General features: G+C 39.6%; 1 protein-coding gene across 2 annotated transcripts in view; it reads right to left on the bottom strand.

Moving 5' to 3' along the window:
- The window catches only part of VEGFC (vascular endothelial growth factor C), a 60,333-nt gene extending 36,361 nt beyond the window's left edge, over nt 1-23,972 (bottom strand). Inside the window, exon 1 of one of the 2 annotated variants that reach the window (XM_081333182.1) lies at nt 23,202-23,972. In XM_081333182.1, the coding sequence (XP_081189308.1) occupies nt 23,202-23,348 (147 nt within the window). In that variant the 5' untranslated portion in view covers nt 23,349-23,972. Of the gene's footprint in view, nt 1-20,722; nt 20,740-23,201 lie in introns of those variants that run through there. The other variant, XM_081333183.1, reaches the window with a different exon arrangement.
- Between the last annotated feature and the right edge of the window lie 389 nt (nt 23,973-24,361).

Here is a 24,361-nt window from a genome sequence, read left to right as displayed (position 1 = left end):
AAATAAACTCAATATTTTAAATAAAATTTATGCCCAATTAGTAATATTTTCTTTTCCTTGTATTAACTGGTATGTATCTGATATTCGTCTTTTAAGTTAATAGGAATAGAATGGAGCTGGAAGAGACCTTGGAGGTCTTCTAGTCCAGCCCCCTGCTCAAGCAGGAGAACATATACCATCTCAGACAAGTGACTGTCTAGCCTCTTCTTAAAAATCTCTAGTAATGGAGCACCCATGATTTCTGGAGGCAAGCTGTTCCACTGGTTAATTGTCCTCACTGTTAGGAAGTTTCTCCTTAATTCTAGGAAGCTTCTCTCTTTGTTCAGTTTCCAAACATTGTTTCTCGTCCTTCCCTCTGGTGCTTTGGTGAACAACCTGGCCCCCTCTGCCCTGTGGCAGCCCCTCAAATATTGGAACACTGCTATCATGTCTCCCCTATTTCTTTTCTTTAGACTAGCCAAACCCCAGTCCTGCAGCCTTTCTTCATAATTTTAGTCTCCAGGCCTTTGCTCTTCTCTGATTTTTTTCCAAACTCTCAGCATTTGTTTTGTGATATGGTGACCAAAATTGGCTGCAGTATTCCAGGTGTGGTCTTACTAGGGTTTTATAAAGTGGTACTAATACCTGCGTGATCTTGATTCTATGCCTCTGTTTATACAACCCAGGATTGTATTAGCTTTTTGGCGGCTGCTGCACACTGCTGGCTCATAGTCATGTGATCAACCACTAGGACTCCAAGGTCCCTCTAACAGTTATTGTTTTTAAGCCAAGTCTCGCCCAGTCTGTACTTGTACCTTTGATTTCTCCTGCCTAAATGTAAAACTTTGTTTTTCTCCACATTGAAACTCATTTTGTTTGACAGGGCCCATTGTTCAAGTTTGTCAAGACCTTTTTGGATCCTGAGTTTGTCTTCTGGGGTGTTGGCTACTCTTGCCAGTTTGGTGTCATCTGCAAATTTGTTGAGTTCCCCTTCAACTCCCTAATCTAAGTCATTTATGAAGATATTAAAGAGTACTGGGCCTCAGATAGAACCTTGTGGTACCTCACTGCTTACGTCTCTCCATGTAGATGTAGTGCCATTGAGGACTACTCGTTGAGTACGGTTTGTCAGCCAGCTACAAATCCATCCTTTTTCTAGTTTACCAAACAGTAGATAGTGGTCTACTTTGTTTAATACTTTACTGAAATCTAAGTATACTATGTCCACAGCATTTCGCTGGTCTACTAATTTGGTCACTTTATCAAAGAATTAAATAAGATTGGTTTGGCATGATCTGTTTTTAACAAACTTGTGCTGGCTACCAGTTATAACTTTGTTTGCTTCTAGTTGTTTGCAGGTCTGTTTTTTGATTATCTTTTCCAGGATTTTCCCAGGTATTTTAATGTAAAGTATTAAGTCAAATATGCAGGAGCTAATGTAGTGCTAATCAGAGGAAGGAGTATGGCACTCTTTAGGCTTGGGACTGTTTGTTTAAGAATGTTTCAAGGTCTGATTCTACTTCAGCTTTTACCCTTAAATATGCTATGCGCTGAAACAGGCATCTATTCTCATCTCATGCTATCATCACATCCTCTTCTGAGATAGAACCCAGGGCTAATATAATAGCTATGAATAGCATATTACCAACAATCTGAAATACTATTTTCTTTGTTCTGGATAAGTTGTGAACATTAAGACAGTGTTCTCTTTTGTGTCAGAACAACAGAGTCAATATTTTAGATAATGACTTCAATGTTTTTTAACTTAATTCTTCCAACTTAAAGTTGCAACCATAGCATCTTCTATAAACAATACTTCTTTCTAAGGAATTCAATTATTTTGATACTATGTTTTTATTTTACAGAGTGAAACAAGCAGAAGGGAAATCTCCAGGGGGAGAGCTAAAGTATTTTAGTTGTTCGGTTATTTATATCAATGGCACCTGTCCATAATTTAAATTGGATTGTTCATGAGGTGATGAGTTTGTATTACTATAGATAATAAACAATTAATAAGAATTTGCAAATGATATATATTATTTTCTGAACCTTAAATTTATTATCTAAGCATGTAGCTGCTAAAAGAAATCTTATTAAGTGCCTTATTTGTATCACTGAAAGTATAGAAAATGTAAGTCCCTCATTTTGTTATAAATCACTCTTTTGAGAAATTTTATGAAAAAAAAATCAGATTCTACAAATCTGCTGCTATTGGATAAAATAGCTGCATGTGTGCTAAAGAAGCTCTTGATCTACTATATTTCCAGTAACTAGAATGCAATATTTTTAAAATTTGTTTAATTAATGGAGGCTTCAATAAAGTTTGTGTTAATGAAAGCAATAAGTGAAATGAACAGATTCATTTATCTTGTCGGAGGTTTTATAATGAGTTTAGCATCTTGATTTAACAAAGCAACTGAACTTCAGATTTAAGGATATTTATTAAGTTTTGGGATAATAATTATTCTGGATTGTTTCCATGTCAGGAATTGTATTGTCTCCAAGAATATTACTCAAAAGAGACTAAAGCTTCTGTCCATATTCCAGGATATTTGCCTGGTTTTAATCTCCCGTGGCTTCATTTAAAGAAATTAAGTGTCTGTATATGGTCCAAATGAAGACAGAGAAGAATCAAATTGGAAGCTGGTTCAAGCCTGATTCTGGAAAGGCCAGATTTATTTCAAAAGGCTACATTAACAACTCCAGTCAAGTTTTTAATGGCCACAAAAGGAATCCCATCTTAAAAAAAAAGCCTATAGAATTTTCATTACCAAGTTTAATAAATTGGTAATTCAAATATATTAATATGGCATGGGCTTGGGATTTTATTTATCATATTTATATGTGCTATAACCGATGAGATTTTTAGCAGTTACAGTAATTAAGTGCAAAATGCAATAGTGCATATTTTAAAAACATTATAGGTTAAAATTATAATTAAAATAATAAATCTTAAAATATAAGTCAGGGGTGTCAAACTCAATTTCATTGAGGGCCGCATCAGCATTGCGGTTGCCCTCGGGGCCAGGTGGGTATGGCCAGGATGGGCGTGGCCTACTGGGTGGGCGTGGCTAGAGTGTGTATGGCCTACTGGGTGGGCATGGCCAGCTGTACATCGTTTGAATCAAGGGTGCCTATGGGGGCCTGGGCAGGAGTGGGACAGATCTGAGGGTCTCTGACAGAAGGGCGAAGACAGTGGGGGCCGTTCCCTCACTGTTTCCAGGATGGCTTCGCGGGCCACATGAAACCACTTTGCGGGCCGGATCTGGGCCCCGGGCCTTGTGTTTGACATGTCTGATATAAGTAATTATGCAGTACCAGATGTCTTATCATTCAATATAAACTCTCTGGAATAACTCAGTTTTCAAAGATTCCAGAAGGGGGATCAACTTTATCTTTTCCAGAAGCCCGTTTCATAAAATTGTCAGTGCCGTCAAAAAGCAGCACCCATGGGTTTCCACACTACAGATTTCACAGAAGTGGAGAATCATTAGCAACATCTTCTGAAATATATGTGTTCCATGGATCAGTTTGGATTGAAGAAGGTACATCTGCAAGGATATAGCTGCCAAGTCAATAAACATGGGCTATAGTCAACCCTTTTCAGGAAAATCAGAACTATAACACGGAATTAGTATCACTCTAACATAGCAATAGCACTTAGACATATACTGCTCCATAGTATTTTATAGCACTCTGTACAGCACTCTCAGATTGTTGGGGGCAATATGCTGACATTTGTAAACCATTTGAATGGTTTACAAATATCAGCATATTGCCCCCAACAATATGGCCCCTCATTTTACCAACCTCAGAAGGATAGAAGGCCAAGTCAACCTTGAGATGGTCAGAATCGAACTCTTGGCTATGGAGAGTGTTAGCCTGCATTACTACTTTCTAATCACTGTCCACCACAGCTCCAACATTACAGTTGAAATTAAGTTATTACTTTTATTATTAATTACATTATACTACAATTAAGTTATAATTAAATTATAGAATTAGTATAGAAGAAGGCAAGGAAAACAATTAAAATATACTTGATACTGCTACACTATATTTTAGATTCTAACCTCAGAGAATAATTTATCGATTTGTTTCTTTGGAACTGACCCCTTTCATATTTATGCATTTTTATCTATTCTATTTGAATTGTCTTCTGATAGTTAGGGATCAACTGCACAATTCCACAGGCACTTTGCTCTAGGAGAAGACCAGAACCTCCATGGTACTTGTCATTGGTTCCAAGCTATTTTAATCTGCACAGAATCAACTGTTTCAAAAGTCAGTTGATTACGTTTCCAACATAATGCCTACGGTAACTGCTGAATAGCTCCTATACTGTAAAGCTATAATGCCTTCACTAAGACAATATTATTGGACCTTTAAGGGAAAAACCTAGTTGTAAAATTCCTTGCAGCTAGGTGAGATGTCTGAATTAAAAAGCATGTCTTATTCTATAAGGATAAAAGGTGTTCCGTTATTACTCAGATTTTACAGTCCTTCCAGTATTAATGGATCATTACATTTGTACTTGGCTGCTTAGATTTGTACATAAAATAATGCAATGGCTTATAGCATTAAAGCACGGGTGTCAAACTGTTGGCCCGCAGACTGGACACATCATCTGGAAGCCACGCCCATCCCTTTGCCGGCAATGGCAAAACCATCCTGATACGTTACACGACATCACGTGATGTCATGAGTTTGACATGTCTGCATTAGAGAATAAAAATATACTTCTGTTTCTTGATTTAGACATTTTTTTCATTTCTCAGGCAAATATTTTGTGATCCTTAAGAGTTGGCTTACTTTTTTTGTTAATTATAATTACCTTGGGTATGTAAGTGTAGCATCAGGTAACTGACTGAAATTTTATCTGTCTTTTCTTTTTTTAAAAACAGGTTAAGCTTGGTACAATTATAACATCGCCCATAAATCAGTTTTCAGGTTTGTAATCAACCCATATAAAAATGTTTATACAGTGCTACAACATATTTGTTACAAAATCCTATGTGGTTTGACTTCATCTAGGAATTTATTAGAGCTATAATTCCAATATAGATTTACAGGTAGTCCTTGACTTACGATCACAATTGAGCTGAACATTTATGCTAAGTGAGACATTTATTAACTGAATTTTGTCCCATTTTAACTGAATTTCTTGCCACCTTTGTTAAGTGAAACACTGTCGTATTAAGTTAGTAATATGGTTGTTAAGTGAATCCGGCTTCCTCATTGACTTTACTCGTCAGAAGGGACACTGCAACCATCATAAATATGAGTTAGTTGCCAAGCTTATGAATTTTGATCACATCACCATGGGGATGCTGCAATGGTCATGTGAAAAATTGTAATAAGTCACTTTGCTGTTATAACTTTGAACAGTCACTAAACAAACTGTTGTAAGTTGAGGACTACATGCATTTATTTTTCCAATTTTCTATTCCTGCTTAAACTTAGATCTATTGGCTCAGATATGATTTAATGTATGCTTATAAATTTTTTTTTATTTTATTTAACAAATGTATTTAGCAGCCCATCTCATATACATAACTCTGGGTGGCTTACAATTAATTGCAACAAATATAAAAACAAAAAACAATACAGCCCTTTACAAATAAGAAAAAGAAAACAACATAAAATCATTTAATAAAAACCATCATTAAAAAACAGAAAACTCACAGTCCATAATCCAGTTCATCAAGCCAATCACTCCTGTTCTTGAAGCAATGGCCCCTTGCTTTTATATTATACCTTCTACACATATATTTAAGCATATTTAATCATACTCATTAATTTTTCCAAACTACTTGGATTTATTTTATCTATTTCTTGAAATCCTTCCACAATTATTTAGTTTCACATTTCATGGCACACATGATTTTTAACAGAAAAAGGAACAAAAAGACCAAAACACAAAAATATATACATTATCTAAATAACAAGAGCAGCAGCAACAATAAAATGCTTAAAAATAAGTGAAAAGTACAACAGAAAAAATCTTTTGGGGGAAATCCAAACCAAATATAAGACATTATATTTGTCAGAATAAACTTTCTGCTTTCCCTCCAACATACTAATTTCAATATTGGTATAAGGCCAAAATAACAAAAAAATTCCAATCTTTTCTCTAATGTGGATTTTTAAAAAACATTTTATCAGTTCATAACAAGCACATCAATAGCAAATATAATATCCACAATTTTCATATTTTATGTAACTTAGATAACTAATTTTACAAAGTTACTTTTAAAAAGTAAGCAAAAATGTGGAAAAACTCAATTTGAAATGTCTACAATGATATCAATTTGTTTAACTGAATTACATTCTGTTTTGTTCTGCAGATACCACTGGTGCTGAAGAGGATGAAATTGACCGGTTCTATGAAGCCCTACAGCACCTTATAGAATTAACACCAAAAAATGATGTCCTTATCATCATGTAAAAAAGATGTCGAGACTCTAGAAAGGGTACAGAGAAGAGCAACAAAGATGATTGGAGGACTGGAGGCTAAAACATATAGGGAACGGTTGCTGGAATTGGGTATGTGTAGTTTAATGAAGAGAAGGGTGAGGGGTGACATGATAGCAGTTTTCCAATATCTCAGGCGCTGCCACAAAGAAGAGGGAGTCAAGCTATTCTCCAAAGCACCTGAAAGCAGGACAAGAAGCAATGGATGGAAACTAGTCAAGGAGAGAAGCAAGCTAGAACTAAGGAGAAACTTCCTGACAGTTAGAACAACTAACCAGTGGAACAACCTGCCTCCAGAAGTGGTGAATGCTCCAACACTGGAAGTTTTTAAGAAGAGACTGGACAGCCATTTGCCTGAAATGGTACAGGGTTTCCTGCCTGAGGGGGGTTGGTCCTCTTCCTCTTCCTCCTCCTCCTCCTCCTCCTCCTCCTCCTCCTCCTCCTCCTCCTCCTCTTCTTCTTCTTCTTCTTCTTCTTCTTCTTCTTCTTCTTCTTCTTCTTCTTCTTCTTCTTCTTCTCCTCTTCTTCTTCTTCTTCTTCTTCTCCTCTTCTTCTTCTTCTTCTTCTTCTTCTTCTTCTTCTTCTTCTTCTTCTTCTTCTTCTTCTTCTTCTTCTTCTTCTTCTTCTTCTTCTTCTTCTTCTTCTTCTTCTTCTTCTTCTTCTTCTTCTTCTTCTTCTTCCAGATGGGAATGCTAAAGTAGGAAGCCAAAAGATAACCAGAATAACAGGAAAGTTTGGCCTTGGAGTACAAAATGAAGCAGGGCACAGGCTGATAGAATTTTGTCAAGAGAATACGATGGTCATAGCAAACACTCTTTTCCAACAAACCAAGAGACGGCTCTACACATGGACATCACCAGATGGCCAACACAGAAATCAGATTGACTATGTGCTCTGCAGCCAAAGATGGAGAAGCTCTATACAGTCAGTAAAAACAAGACCAGGAGCTGACTGTGGCTCAGATCATGAGCTTCTCATTGCAAAATTTACCTTAAATTGAAGAAAGTAGGGAAAAGCACTAGGCCACTCAGATATGAACTAAAATACTAAATCGTATCCCTGATGAATACACAGTAGAGGTGACAAATAGATTTAAGGAATTAGATCTGATAGACAGAGTGCCTGAAGAATTATGGATGGAGGTTTACAACATTGTACAAGAGGTAGCAACTAAAACTATCCCAAAGAAAAAGAAATGCAAGAAAGCAAAATGGCTGTCTGAGGAAGCTTTGCAAATAGCTGAGGAAAGAAGGCAAGCAAAAGGCAAGGGAGAAAGAGAAAGATGCACCTAATTGAATGCAGAATTCCAGAGGATATCTAGAAGAGATAAGAATGCCTTCTTAAATGAACAGTGCAAAGAAATAGAAGAAAACAATAGAATAGGGAGGACCGGAGATCTTTTCAAGAAAATTGGAGATAAAGGGAATATTTCATACAAAGATGGGAATGATAAAGGACCAAAATGGCAGGGGCCTAACAGAGGCAGAAGAGATTAAGAAGAGGTGGCAAAATTACACAGAACTATACAAGAACAAGCTTAACGTCCCTGATAACCATGATGGGGTGGCCGCTGACTTCGAGCCAGACATCCTAGAATGTGAAATGAAATGGGCCTTAGGAAATCTGAGCTGAGCTATTCAAAACCTTAAAAGATGATGCAGTAAAAGTGCTACATTCAATTTGCCAGCAAATTTGGAAAACTCAACAGTGGCCACAGGATTGGAAAAGGTCAGTTTACATTCAAATTCCAAAGAAAGGCAATGCCAAAGAATGTTCAAACTATCCCACCATTGCACTCATTTCACATGCTAGTAAAGTTACGCTTAAAATCCTACAAGCTAGACTTCAGCAGTATGTGGATCGAGAACTACCAGAAGTACAGGCAGGATTTGGAAGAGGCAGAGGAACTAGAGATCAAAATGCCAACATACGCTGGATCATGGAGAAAGCTAGGGAGTTCCAGAAAAACATTTACTTCTGCTTCATTGACTATGCTTCATTGACTATGCTAAAGCATTTGATTGTGTGGATCACAACAAATTGTGGCAAGTTCCTAAAGAGATGGGAGTACCAGACCATCTTATTTGTCTCTGAGAAACCTATATGCGGGTCAAGAAGCAAAGTGAGAACTGGACACGGAACCACTGATTGGTACAAAATTGGGAAAGGAGTCCGGCAAGGCTGTATACTGTCACCCTGCCTATTTAACTTATATGCAGAGCACATCATGAGAAAGGCAGGGCTAGATGAATCAAAAGCTGGAGTTAATATTGCCGGGAGAAATTCAACAACCTAAGATATGCAGATGATACCACTCTAATAGCAGAAAGTGAAGGAGAACTAAAGAGCCTCTTGATGCAGGTGAAGAACGAGAGTGCAAAAGTGGGCTTGAAACTCAACATTAAGAAAACCAAGATCATGGCATCTGGCCCTCTCAATTCCTGGCAAATAGATGGGGAAGAAATGGAGGTAGTGACAGATTTTATTTTCCTGGGCTCCAAGATCACTGCAGATGGGGACTGTAGCCAAGAAATTAAAAGACGCTTGCTCCTGGGGAGGAAAGCCATGGCAAATCTACACAGCACACTAAAAAGCAGAGACATCACCCTGTCAACAAAAGTGCATATAGTCAATGCCATGGTTTTCCCAGTTGCAATGTATGGCTGTGAAAGTTGGACCATAAGAAAGGCTGAGCGCCAAAGAATTGAAGCCTTTGAACTATGGTGCTGGAGAACACTCCTGCGAGTTCCTTGGACTGCAAGGCGATCAAACCGGTCAGTCCTAGAGGAGATCAACCCTGACTGCTCTTTAGAAGGCCAGATCCTGAAGCTAAAACTCAAATACTTTGGCCACCTAATGAGAAGGAAGGACTCACTGGAGAAGAGCCTAATGCTGGGAAAGATTGAGGGCAATAGAAGAAGGGGACGACAGAGAATGAGGTGGCTGGATGGAGTCACTGAAGCAGTAGGCGTGAGCTTAGATGGACTCCAGAAGATGGTAGAGGACAGGAAGGCCTGGAGGAATGTTGTCCATGGGGTTGCAATGGGTCGGACACGAATTCGCAACTAACAACAAAAAATATATTATACAAAAATAATGCATGAATAAATAATACAGTGTAACATCTTGAATTTTAGTTAGTTAACCGCTGACAGAGTGCGGTTAAGAATTAAAATCAAGAAACTTCTAGAATTCATAAATAATTTCTTTCCCCTTTCCCCAGTAGGATAGAAATGCAGACATATTATCAAAACTACATTATTATTATGAAGAAAGGAAATTTTGGTAATCAGTCAATATTGGCTTGATTTTAGCTTATGCTTTTAACACTTATGAACTGACATTATATACTATGCCAGATGTCAAAAAATAATTCCTAAAGATTAGGTAGTTCTTTCATTTTTATTCCTTATGAAGCTTTGCTTTTAATTTGCATCTGAAACATTTTAGGCTCCATGTTAAATGAGCTCTGCTTAACTTAGTGATTAATGCACTGAAGTATGAAATGGAATGAAATGTAACCCACCCTACTGGACAGTTGTAAAATAATTGTAATACCCCTGTTATATATTTTGAGCATTCGATAGAAATTCTGTATAATTATTTACAATAAAAAGCAATGCTGTAGGTCAATACAGTAGTGCTCGGTTCCAAGCACTAGCTACAAAACAAATGCAAGAAGCCACATCAGGGAGTGTTATTGATACCACAGGTCCAATCAGTCCTTCATTTGCAGATTGTGAATAATTTATATACTGCAGAGGAAAAAACAAAGAAAGTATTGAGCTTGACATATTACCTTGGGATTTTAAGAATAACTCCTAATTCTGAATTCTGAAACAACTGACAACATGACATTACATTTGTAATGTGCCTTTCTGCTGCACTTGTATCTCTCCAAATTTAGTAATGTTATAAAACATTATTGTAATCAAAATGTAGGAACTCAAATTGAGTGCCAGATTTATTAAAAATGAGAATAAACTGTTTAATACAGGGTTTTTCAACCTTTTCACGCGTGTACCACTTTTAGGATATGGCAACATCTGAGTACCACCAGTTGCCTAGGAAGGTGTCAAAAACTTGATGACCAAAAAAAAAAAAGGAAAAACGTGAGGTACAGGTAGTCCTCAACTTACAACAGTTCACTTAGTGACTGTTCGAAGTTACAATGGCAATGAAAAAAGTGCCCCCCCAAGCCACAGCCGAGCAAGACACCTGCCTGCCTGCCCGGCAGCACTCTTCCTCCTGTCCGAGGTTTTCACTGTTGAGGATTGGCAGCAGGGGTGGAGTGGGGTGTGTTTGGTTTTTATTCCCCCCGTCTGCTGGGTGGTTGCAGCAGGTTTTGGTCACTTCACATGACACTGGGACACTGTGACTATCATAAATATGAATCAGTTGCCAAGCATCTGAATGTAAATCACAAGACCCTGGAAATGCTGCAACATTCCAGCTGATTGGTGCTTCTTCTGGGCTCAAAAGCGCCAGGATCAGCACCGAGCTCCAGCTGGAACCCGGCGCTGATCCTGACGCTTCCACTGAGCCCTGACAGCCCCAAAGAAGCGCTGATCCTGGCACTTCCGCTGAGCCCTGACAGCCTTGCAGCTCCAGCCATCTCTCGTTTAGGCTTGTGTGGTGCTGCCACCGGTTCAGCTCATTCCCCTCCCCCGCTACCACTTTTCTAGGAGGGTCGCGTACCACCTGCCAGGTGCCAATGTACCACAGGTGGTACCCGTACCACTGGTTGAAAAGCCCTGGTTTAATAGACAACTAACTTTTTTAATTCTAAAAAAATAAGAGCTTGAAAAATTGTCAAGGCAGAGATGCTATTAGCCTTTCTGTACAGGTAGTCCTTGTTTAATGATTGCCTTGTTTAATGACCGCAGTTATGACATTGATGAAAAAGATCAATTGTCAGATTGACGATCTTCACAAGTCTGTAAAAAAAGGAAGGCTAAATAAGATCATAAGCACAGTGACCAAGTTGCTGTTCCCAGCTGTGGTAACTAAATGAGGGCCACCTGTATTCCCTAGTTTAAAAAGAAAAGGTGGAAGAAGGAAGTACTAGGCCTATGAAGTACTAGGACCAAAGAAACAATGTACTTTCAATGTGCATAGAGAGGAACCCATGCAGAGTTGCAAAGTTATTTGAAGAGACAAAGATTTTGCTTTCTAGATGGAGTTGAGAATGTCACATATAACCATGAAAAAACAAGGATGCCATAAAAATATCTTATATAAATACAAGAGTGAGATACTTTCATTCCAATACCATTGATGTCTTTTCTTGCAATCTTAAGGAAAGAGGAAGTATCATTTTGCATAAAGATTTAAAACCCATGAAATCATTAACTGAGCTGCCAATGACTTAAGATAGATGAGAATGGATATATTCACTATCAGTGCAGTTTCATAAAAAATAATAATTAAATTTAGTTAAAATCAATGAACACCAATACAAGTGTTATCTGTTTTTCTACTTTTCTTTTTTGTGACAAATCTAAGTCCTATAGAAAAATAGATATTTCATCTCATACCTGGAAACAGTTAATTACTTTCTATAACTGTATTTCAGTTATACCCAATTATATATTTAATGAAATGTTATTTCAGGAGTGCAAATGACAGTGTAAATATTCAGTTTTTTCAAAACAATTCTATTTTGTTAATATGATGTCATTCTTTCAAATGTCAACATTTGGATTACTCAAGAAGCTGTTCAACCAGAGATGTTTTATTTTCTGTAAGGGAAAAAAAAATCTTATTCTACTTCACTTGCTACCCCCAAATAAAAAATTGAAGAAAAGAGAAAAAGCAATTTGGAAAATGTATTTTTACTTAAATCAGTTGAAATATTTAGAGAATATTTTTATTGAATATTGAAATCCTTGGTTGACATAAACCAAATAATTTATTGTCAATCTATTTATAATTTGAAAGAGGGGTCAAAGAGGCCATCTACGTCAAAACTGAATAGCCTTCTCTCAACAGAGGGGGAGGGATACAGCATCATCTATCTCCAGTCTGCAACACAGTTCTTTCAACAGTTCCAAAAAGCCTCCACACCCATTTGCACTACTCAGATGACCCTGATGACACAGTTAGACCTCCAGGTGGCATCAACGACTCTCTAAAAGAATGCAAATGACCAGCTGTCTGCAAGGAGTATAACTCTTTCCGTTCCCCCACTATCAAGTCAGAGCTGAAGAAGCTTCTTGGATGAAAAGCGAAACATCTTCAAAGAAGATTACCGGTATCTCAGGGAGCACCTGCTGCCAGCATCAGCCTCCCATCGTCCTGTGCGCTCCCACAGGGAGGGCCTCCTTAGGGTTCCGCCAGTTAGGGAATGCCAGCAGGTGATTCCAAGGGGGAGGGCATTCTCTGTGGGCGCACCTGCCCTATGGAATGAACTGCCGGTGGAACTTCGGACTGCCCCAGACCTTCGCTCTTTTTGCCGGGACCTGAAAACTTGGTTATTTGATCTTTCTGGCCTGGACTGAGGGGTTTTCAATTTAACTTTAAATTTTAAATTTTAATTTGTTTTAATTGTGGGCTAGTCTTAATTTAATTCTATTTTAATTGTATTTATTTGTATTGTTTAATTCGCCCTGTAAACTGCCCTGAGTCCTTTGGGAATAGGGCGGTATATAAAATGAAAGAAAGAAAGAAAGAAAGAAAGAAAGAAAGAAAGAAAGAAAGAAAGAAAGAAAGAAAGAAAGAAAGAAAGAAAAAGTCCAGTTGCCTTGTGAAAAAGCACCTTTGGGAAGGCAACATTAACAACATCTTGAAAGTCTGAAAAAGTATAAATCTCCTGCTGTTTCCTTTACAGCCTGAAAATTTAAAGGACATCCCTTCTGAGTCTCTTTCTCCACCATTATGCAACTGTGGGATATGTTGTCTCTTATTCAAATGTTTCCTAGGCCAGGGGCCCCAACCAGCCTATGTGCAACTGGGCCACGTAAGTGGCAGGCGGCACACAGACAGACACACAGCCCCACTAGCGCTAGTGGTGGTCACTGGTGCTCACAGACCCACTCACACAAATGAAGCTGTGTGCATGCATGTGTCCCTGCCCCTCACACAAAACCATCCCCTCTCCCCCTTCCCTTGTGCTAGGCCGCCAACCTGGAAAGTTTGGGGAATCCTGTCCTTGGCAACACCTTCTTGTTTCCCAAGGCCATTCCCACATACCATACCTTTTACATGCTGGTTGTCCAGTTTATGCCTTGCCTTCTGTCTCTTAAAGTCATCTCCATATACCCAGTACAAGTATATACAGTGATCCCTCCTCCTGCTTTCCCCAACAACAATCCTCTGAGATATACTGGCTTAGAGAGGGACTAGCCCAAAGTTATCCAAGTGAGCTTCTGTGCAGCTGAACAAGCTTCTTTTTACCAAGGGATTGGACATGTACCTGGATCTTCACAATTTTAGCAAAATATCTTAACTACTCACACTTGTATTTGAGGCATACAATTAGTTTATCCACAATTCATGATATATATGATTTGTATTGCTATAGTACAGTGAAACTTCAGAGAATTAGAATATTGATAGCTCAAGTAGACAAAAATGTATGTTATGCATCCCAAACTTAGCAAGATTTGGTGATCTTAATTACAGACTTTTTAAAATTCTTTCACTGCTGTTCCAACGTTAGGCTCCATAAGCACCATTCAGTTAAGCTATGAATGCCCTGATGCCAACATGAACTTGATTGCTGACCTCTGTCACTCAGCAATGCCAGTGAGTGAGATCTAAAAATCTTTTCCACTAAGGACAGAGAAATAAAATGAAAATCCATGCCTCCAGCCCAGTTTTAGCAGCCCAGATACCGAAGGAAGCAGAGAATAGAAAAAGCAAGAGAAAAGGCAAAGAAAAGCTGTGATTAAGAAAAGGTATATAATGTAGCTCAATGCAGCACTGGTAGTAGGGAAAGAAGAAAAAGTAGTGATGACAGGAGTAGGAAAAGGAAAAGTCAGTTTCTTCTCTATGAAGAAAGAGTACAAAGAAATATGCTCCTGTATAAGCCAATTCCATGACTTCAGACTGAAACAAAGCAAATCACCACATATTATCTTTAATATTTGCTTATTCACAAAATAAATTCACTCAGAAACAGAATTCACATACATATGTACACACACACACACACATACATACATACACATACATATATACATACAAACACACACACTCCTTTTCTGGCATAATAGAGGCAATGTTTCAAAACAATTAAATGGGAACAATTGCCCATATAATGTGTAGACCAGGGATACTAGCCAGTCTTCCAGTTTGATTTACCCATTTTAGCTAGTAAAGGATTACATCACTTCCATTGCTGAAGCTCTAATCCAGACATGTCAAATTCGTGATGTCATGTGATCTCGTGCAACGTATCAGGACTGTTTTGCCATTGCCTGCAATGGGGTGGGCACGGCTTCCACATGATGCGTCCAGCCCACGGGCCGGAAGTTTGACACCCCTCTGTGAATTCAGTTTGGCATTTTGCTAATCCTTCTTGTTAGCTAGCATAAGCAGGGTACAACAGCACTATGATGGTCAGACTTAAACTTCATTCTTCCACCATGCATATTTTGCTAACAGTTTTAGAGAAAGCCAAGGTTAGTAACGATCACTGTATTACACAGTCTCGACAGGAAACCTTAGAACAATGTAGTAGAGACTCCTAAACTTAATCTAACAACACAATTGTTCCAGCAAAAGTAATTATTTCAATAATAGAAGATGTTATTTCTTCCTTTTACCCCTATTGGAATAAAACCAGCAATTTGTTTTGGTTACATATATGTTACATTCCAGAAATATGATTTTAAGAGGAAAATATGACAGAAATCAAAGATAATTACAAAATATCTGGTGAATATTTCAGCTAAAAATCTGCAGGGGATTTCATTCTGAAATATGTAAGAATTATTTTGGGATATGTAGCATTTGTACTGTTACAAAAAACTTTCTGCTACAAAAAAAATAGTACAAAACAAAATATAATTCAGTAAGAATAATTCTACCTAAACACCAAAACTTAAAGAGTTCAAAAAGAATATCTGTTATATCAGAATGTATTTACTATCATATGATGAATTTATCTAAACACAAAAGTTGAAAGATGAATATGTATGTAAATATATTCTTATTGGACGCAGCTACTTTACAAAACATAGTTGGCATTTCCCAAAGCAATCAACTTACATAGCAAGTGCAGCCAAGTGCTTTGGTAGGAAAAAATAATAGAAAATATTTATTTTAGCAGGATACTGCAGGACTAGGAAAAATATGAAACTAGCAAACCTCTTGATGATTTACGGCAGATTGGCAAGAATCTACTCTTTTAAATTATATTGCTGAAATAAATACATTTGCAGCAACTGGAACAGATATATATGGAAAAGAACCGATGAGTCCCACTTAGGTTCTAATTCTCAAAACAAATCCCTAGAATAGTTAACTTTAAATGAATATTTTCTGCACTAGGGGCCAGTGAATCCACATAGCTAAGAAAAAATAAAGTCGCATAAGTCTGTGCAAATCTTTTCAAGGAAGTGCTTTACAGGAACTTCAGCATGTGCAAAGTACTTTTCTTTGAACAATATAAGTAGTCATATATTTTTGTAGTTTCTTCAAAATTCACTCACAAATCTCTATGATCTATGAAACTATAAAATGATATATACACTAAAGATGCTATGGAAGTAGATACCACTCACAGCACAAATAAGAAAAGTTGAGATGAGCAACTATAAACAAAATATATTTAAATTAAATTGGATTGTGGTTGCATCCATAATGTATTAGGGCATAATATAATTGGCTCAACTTTTACTTAATGTATTATATAATAATACTCTTCCCACTCCCCTATAAGATTTCTAATACTAAACTTCAGTCAACACAAACTACTGGCATTTATGAAACTTGGTTTTTTAGCTTAGCAACAATTGTGAATTTGGCCAATGTGGCTTGTTCAAATGAATAAAAGGCATTTCTGTTCACTGTGTGATTTCAGCCTAAGATTATTCAATCCTTAAATGAGCACAGTATCAAAGATGACAGAAAAGAAATAATTATGTTGCAAATATCAAACTTATTTGTACCAAGTACGCCAATCCCTATTAGGGTAGTATGCAACAATATTTTCTGGACTGACTACAGGTGCTGGAAATTAGAGGCATGATTTGGCAGTGGATTCTCCTCTTTCTTCACAGGTCAGTGCCAGACCATATTGATGGGGTGGAGAGGAATATGACCGTATCTCCTTAGTATGTGTGGCAGCGGGCTCACACACTTCTCCCTGTTTACATGAGGCTACTGGATGATGTTATTTGTCAGCGAAGGGTCAGTGTCATTGGTAAGCTGATGTATTGGAGATTGGTTACAAACAGTGAGGGTCGGGTCTGCTTTGTCCACCCCCCTGAAGCTTTGCACCGGCACACCACAGGGCTGTGTGCTTAGCCCCCTACCTGTACTCTTTATACACTTATGATTGTGTATCATCTGACCCATCCACTGCGATAATCAAGTTCGCAGATGATACAACTGTGGTGGGTCTTATTACAGGTGGGGATGAGACAGCATATAGGGCGGAGGTACAAAAACTATCCATATGGTGTAGTAACAACAACTTGCAACTAAACATCGGCAAGACGAAAGAGATGGTGTTAGACTTCCGGAGAAAAAAGGAGGAACCTGCCCCACTTTACATCGGAGAGAACTGTGTAGAGAGAGTTTCCTCCTTTAAATTTCTGGGAGTCTACCTCTGTGAAGATCTGACCTGGAAAGTTAACACAACTAGAAAGCTAGAAAGGCCCAACAGAGGCTTCACTTTCTTAGGGTCTTGCGGAAGAACAGGGTAGAACAACAGCTAATGACCCTCTTTTACCTGTCTACTATAGAGAGCGTCCTCTCGTATGGTATTGTGGTTTGGTATGCTGGTCTGACAGCCGCGGATAGGAAAATATTACAGAGGGTAGTGAGCACAGCACAAGACATTGTGGGCTGTTCCCTGACACCACTGGATGACATCGCCAGGGCTCGTTGCCTTGGAAGAGTGAGGAAGATTCTCAGGGATGACTCACACCCTGGACGGTATCTATTTACTCTCCTACCATCCGGTAGGAGATATAGGAATATAGCCAGCCGTACCAACAGGCTGAAAAATAGCTTTTATCCGTGGGCTGTTAGGCTTTTAAATGGGACATAATCTTATGCAGAATTGACTTGGGAGGCCGGTGTGTGGTGTAGTTGGTTCACATGGTGTGGTGGGATGGAGGGTTTGTTGTCACTGTGTGTTGGGGGGAGAGAGCATGGGGGGAGGCTCAGCTAATCTCAATGTACACATGTTGTACTTTGACAATAAAGGTTTATTATTTATTGATTGTATATATCAACCCTGGTGATATATTGTCAATAGTGATATTGTCAAAATCTTGCCTTAGTGAGTGGTGCTAAGAATGTCTGGATAGGGAAGAACAGGCATGACCCTGACAAAGCCAAGTAGCTCTATGTTCACAGTTCTCACACTCCTAGGATTTTTCTATCCTTAGCTCTGAATATAATCACACATATCCAAACCGAACAGGTATGTATTTTGAGGACTGTCCTGGTCTTACAGCGCCTGCTTCAGGAGCAAGTAGCAGCTGTGGTCAGGAAGGCTTTTGCACAAATCTGTCTAGTGGATGGATACCAATCAGTGGCGTAGCGTGGGTTGTCAGCACCCGGGGCGGGGCAAGGCAACCGGAAGCGGAAATAGAGGGGCGGGCGGTGACGTCACGGCACTGCTGAAAAGACGCGCCCCGCAGCGGCGTAGACTTTCCAAGAAGAGTCGCGCGCATGCGGGATGCTTCCGGGTCCCTCTCGAGGGCGGCTGGGCGGGGCTCCGACCTGCAAGAGCTGCTGCATTCAAGCTCGCACGTGAGCCCCGCTAAATAAAGCCACGCATGCGCACGAAGCTAGGCCGGCCGGCCAGCGGGTCCATCTTCGCTCGGCCAAACCTGCCAGGGCGCCTGCGGGGCGCTTGCGGTTGGCCTGAGCCTGGGCGGAGAGTTGGCCGCTTCTATTTATTTTATTCAGTTTATGTGGCCGCCCATCTCACCTGCCGGACTCATTTCGCTTTGCAAGAAAGAGCAGCTCGAGAGCGGAGCCAAGCCAACTCTGTGCAGCCCTTGGGGCTCCCTGAGCAGCTCAGTGCGAGCGCGCCCCCCCCAGATGTTGCACCCGGTGCGGCCGGCCCCCCCTGCACCCCCCACACTACGCCACTGATACCAATGTACAGTGTACCAACTGCAACAATCCCTAGATTGGTGGACCTACCCACAACCATTCATCCTTTAGTCATTGTCATGATTACTGCACTGTACGCTCTGTATGAAGCCACCTTTGAAGGCCACTTGGAAGTTTTATCTTTTTAAAGTATCATTATTAGAAAGTAGGATAGTTGTAGTGATTCAATATCAGTATGTTCTGATGAGTCCAAAGTCCCACTGGACAGGACAGAAATGCTGAAACACTTGCTATCTTTTCTGAATTTTCCCTCTCCAACAAATATATTCTATCTGGTTGGAAGTTATATTGAGTTCAACCTACATGGAAGGTCATGAGTTCCATCTCCTGTACGATAGAACAAGCCTTACTATTACATCAGATCAGCTCTTATAATACATAAAGCAAAGGATGAAGAGGCCTTACTGAAAAGCAAAGTGGCTACACATATGAGTTATTCCAAATTATTCCTAATCCATTGCTCTTCAAAGGCCAATCCTTCCTGTTTCCTCCCCCCAAATTTTCTAGATAAATGAAAAATACTTGGGCAGACAAATGAGGGAAAATAACTAGGTGAGCATCTCTGTAATTATTTGTAAAAATATGCTAATTTAAATTTAAATCGTGTTAATTTACGTAAAAGGAAAATTCAGTGGAATAATATAAAACCAAGTGCAGTTGATTTTACATAGATGTTTGTTTATTTTATTAGAATACAAAGTTACATATAAGTAGCATTTGCTTCTTGGATCTTTGATGCATAATAATTCAGACAAGAGATAGTCCTAAGAAAATCATGTGCTAAAACTCAGTGTACTAGTAGGATAAGCAAATATATTTTCTGCTGTCCTTTAGCAGAAACATGGCTGGTCAACTCCTGAAACACGGCTGGTATTACCAATGATGAGGTATGCTGAGAAGAGTTGGTCAAATATATCTCAAAGACCCTAGGTTTGCCCTTTCCTGAATTACAGGGTTTTTGTTTGTTTGTTATACTGAGCCTAGTACAGAATAAAGCTTTTCTATTAGGATAATAACTTCTTTAGTTCACGCTATATAATCAGTAGATCCATATATTCACAAATATTATCAGAAGGCATCCTGCTACAAAACAATAAAGCAACTGAAAATAAGAAAGAAAAGGTCCAGCAATTGGCACTCAGCAGTTTTTATATAGTACCATTGCTGAAGCTTATAAAGCAGGGCTTTTCAGCCTTTTCACCCATTCTACCACTTTTAGGATATGGCAACATCTGAGTACCACCAGTTGGCTAGCAAGGTGTCAAAAATTTGATGACCAAAAAAAAAAAGGAAAAAAGTGATGAAGTACAGGTAGTCCTCGACTTACAACAGTTTGCTTAGTGACTGTTCAAAGTTACAATGGCACTGAAAAAAGTGCCCCCCAAGCCACAGCCGAGCAAGACACCTGCCTGCCTGCCCGGCAGCGCTCTTCCTCCTGTCCAAGGTCTTCATTATTGTGAGCATTTCTGTTGAGGATTGGCAGTGGGGGTGGGGTGGGGGGTGTTTGGTTTTCCACCACCCCACATCTGCTGTGTGGTTGCAGCAGGTTTTGGTCACTTCACATGACACTGTGACTGTCATAAATATGAATCAATTGCCAAGCATCTGAATGTAAATCACAAGACCCTGGACATGCTGCAACATTCCAGCTGATCAGCGCCTCTTCTGGGCTCAGAAGCACCAGGATCAGCTCTGAGCTCCAGCTGGAGGCTGGCGCTAATCCTGGCGCTTCCACTGAGCCCTGACAGCCCCGAAGAAGCGCTGAACATGGTGCTTCCGCTGAGCCCTGCAGCTCCAGCCGTCTCTCGCTCAGGCTTGTGCAGTGCTGCCACCGGTTCAGCTCATTCCCCTCCCCTGCTACCACTTTTCTAGGATGGTCGCGTACCACCTGCCAGGTGCCAATGTACCACAGGTGGTACCCGTACCACTGGTTGAAAAGCCCTGTTATAAAGTATAGATCATGAATCACCGGAATGAGAAATTATTGGGAAATCCATGTTTTGTCAGCTTTCTTAAGAAGAAGCGTGATCTGAAAGTACAAAAAATAATAACATACTCCTCAGAAAAATCTAGTGACTCCTGAATGCAAGGTATCACACAACTTGACATCCTACAAGAGATTCTTACTTTATTTCAAATTCTTAAAAAATGATTAAATGATAGGATGTGGTGTTGTGAATTATAAGCTATCCTTATGAATATGATTTATATTCAGTGTATACTGCAGAGGCTACTGCAAAGGTGCTGTCCAATGAGTATTTAACATAATCAGTAGTTACAAACATTAAGAAACAACAGACACCTTATAATATCTAATATAGAAATAACATCCATTTATGGATGGCACAATGTAATTAAACTGTTTTATCTATTTGAAATTTCTAAAAAAATGGCATATATGAAGAGAAAGCTGGTAAGTAAAGTATAAATTCAACAAAACCAAAGCATTCATTTTTATTACTTTCAAAAAAGAAAACTTTCCTCAAAATGATTACTTACAGTATACTTAGCTAATCTTTTCTAATACCTTCAGAATTTCTCTTTAATCATTTCTTATCTTAGAGAGGCAAATATGTAAAATCAATAGGGGCTAATCCTTCAAATTATTTTCATTTAAGTTCTACTAAAGTCATTTATATCGGCAGTTAAAAGATGGGGGGGGGGAATGCCCTACTAGAAAACAATCGGAGAAATGTGCATTTAACTCCTCAAACACATTCCTCCTCTCTCTGGATTCCAACCATTAAGTCTTATCCTTAACCCAAGAAATTTGTATGCTATTTTAAGTCTACTGTTCATTTTCTTTCAGTGCCTCTGATTAGCCTAAGTTTACTGCATAGTCACTTAACTTTAAAAAGTACAGGGCAGATTGTGGAGGAGATTTTCTACAATATTGACATATGTTTATGATATAACTTCTTCTTAGACCCACACTTTTCAGCTTTCAAACTGTTTTAAAAATTACATAAATTATATAATTTTAAAATAAAACACAATCTCTGTCAACTGATTTGTAAAATTATGTAAAAAAGAATTTATTTTTAATTTTCAACTTTTGGGAAATTGGTAAATTAGACTGATTATCAACTAAATAGATTAGTTCTATGTTCAATTATCAGAACTGAAATGATTTAAAATTGTATAAAAATATAATATCTCATGTCCAGCAATCATCTTTAAACTGACAGCAAAGAGCAACAACAAATGAAGTGTCCACATGTATGGAAATGTTCTGTTAAAAGAAAAAAATCTGTATTCATGAAAACTTAACAATTGTAGCAGGCCTACACAGAACTATTTTGTACACATAGGGGAGGTTATATGCAAAATATGCACATTAAAAAAATTAAACAAGTTTGGATTATATCCTTTTAAATTCTGGTAAATCCTCTATTGGATGATTATTTTGTGTAAATAAGAAAAGATCATTTCAGTCTATATTTAAAGTTAATACTAGCAGACAGTCTAATCACATTTTAAAATGTATATATACAATTTCACATCTTATTTTTTTTATCTTAATATCCTTACAGGTTCAATGAAGTAGAACTCTTTATCTAACATCAATATACCAGGGTAATCAAGAATTAGCTAGGTATCACTGTCAAATGCAGAAATCAGGTTAACTTCCTGGAAATAGTTTTGACTACATTCTGGAAAAACCATATTAGATACTGTAAAAAGTGAAGGCCGTATAGCATTAGAGTTCTTATTTCTGTTTGGAAAATTTTATTGAAGTTGCATTATTTAGCTTTGTACACTAGCTTTCCAAAACTTTTACATATTTAAGTCAGCAGCAACTACTGATTTTACTCTTGAGGATACAGAATACCATATAATCTTACAACTTTCCCCTTGATAAAGCCCCTGCGAAGTTATCATCAAGCAGTTACTTCTACACAGAGGTATCATTAGTACATTCCCAGACTTTTACTAGTGTAAACCATCTCATGCATACTTTGGGAAGTAATGGGACTTCCAAGACTTTATCTGTCTCTTTAGTACTTACAGTCTTATACAAACAATAGATAAGAGAAAAAATAACTAGGGTTACTGATCTTCACATCTTCAGGAGCTGTAATGTTTGCTTTCACTGAACATGCCAAGAATTACCTTTATAATCTCCTAACAAAAACACAGCAAAGAATTATCAAATTAAAATATGTGGCAAATATTTCCATATATCAACTCAATGTGAGTAGACTCAGACCTAGGAGTCACACTCAACATCTATGTACAGTAGAGAACATTCTAAATATTAATTCCACGTTCCAGCAGGAGTAGCAACCAACAGATCATTCTGGTTTAAAAACAGCTGTCAGGGAGGATATATATTGGAAGGGTACTTAATCTAGATCAAGTGATCGCATCACATAATACTCGGGGAGCTAGCGCGGAGTGAAGTCACTTCGTCCTGGGGCAGGCCAGCAACCGGGGCCCCCGCTTACCTTTGCCTCCCCCAGATCGGGCTCCTCCTCATAGTAGCCCTGCCCGGATTCATAGGCAGCAGCTATCGCAGGCTCGCGAGCGAGTAACAGCACGACAGCAGCAGCAGCCAGATAGTAACCCAAAGAGAATAATCCCAGCAAGTGCATTGTGCAAAAAGCGGCAAGCGCGACCGCAAAAGCCGTAAAGACAGAGTGTGGTTGACGCTGTGGGGCTCCCGTCCGGTCCTGGCACTCGCTTGGCAGACCTTTTAAGCAGCGGGCTCCCCGGGATGGAGCAAAGGAAGGGGCCACGAAATCCACTCCCGCCCCTTCTCCCGCTGGCTGGCCCGCTCGCTCGGCGGTCGCGTTTTCTTTTTTCCTTTCGTTTGTCTTCTTCCAAAGTTGCGTGGGGATAATTAGGAAAAAAGGGACATTAAGAAACCGGACATCCGAACCGGGCTCCCCCGGGAGCTGAGAGAGGTCAGCGGAGTTTCCAAGCCAAAAGAAAGGTGGAAAGTGTCCTCTTCAGCCCCCAGCCCCACCAGGGGGCTCTATGCCAACCAGCTGAGTAGGGGCAGCAGCCGGCTTCAGTTCCCTCCTCGCTTCTTCGGGTGCCTTGTCAGCGGCAGCAGCGCTAGCAGAGGACGGGCAGCAGGAGCCTCTCCAACGCGTGGAGCTGTGCGGCAGCGGTAACCGCAGGGGCGGGCGGGCATGGCTAAAGCGCCCTCTGCCTGAGAGCGAGTGGCTGGCGAGGGAAGGAAAGGGAGGGAAGGAAAGAGAAAGGACGGAAGGCGCCCGGGTCGCGTGTTTCTTGAGTTCTCACCCCTCCCTGCCTCGCCGCCTTTCCCTCCTCCTCTTCCTTCGTCTGTGCTGCACTTTCCCACAAGTAGCCGCTCGCCTCGCAGACTTTTCCCCAAAGACGCGAGGAAACGCGAGAAGGGAGGCTCGCGCGCGCCGGGCCCGGGCAAAAGCTAGTCGAGAAACCCGAGCCACGCGCTGCTGAAGTGCACGCGCTTTCTTCGAAGCTGCTGCTGCCCCTCCGGGAAAGAGATCTGCAGCTCGGTTTCTCTACTGCTCAGACTCGCCGCTCTCGGGTTATTGGGACCTTAAGAGTGCCGCGAAGGAGGGAAGGAAAGAAGACGCCTTATCCTTCAGGCTGCACCTCTCCGCGGCCCATGATC

This window comes from Vipera berus (genome assembly GCF_964194415.1).
Source record: "Vipera berus genome assembly, chromosome: 7".
Classification (NCBI taxonomy): Eukaryota; Metazoa; Chordata; class Lepidosauria; order Squamata; family Viperidae; genus Vipera; species Vipera berus.
This window is presented reverse-complemented; position numbering and strand designations above follow the sequence as displayed.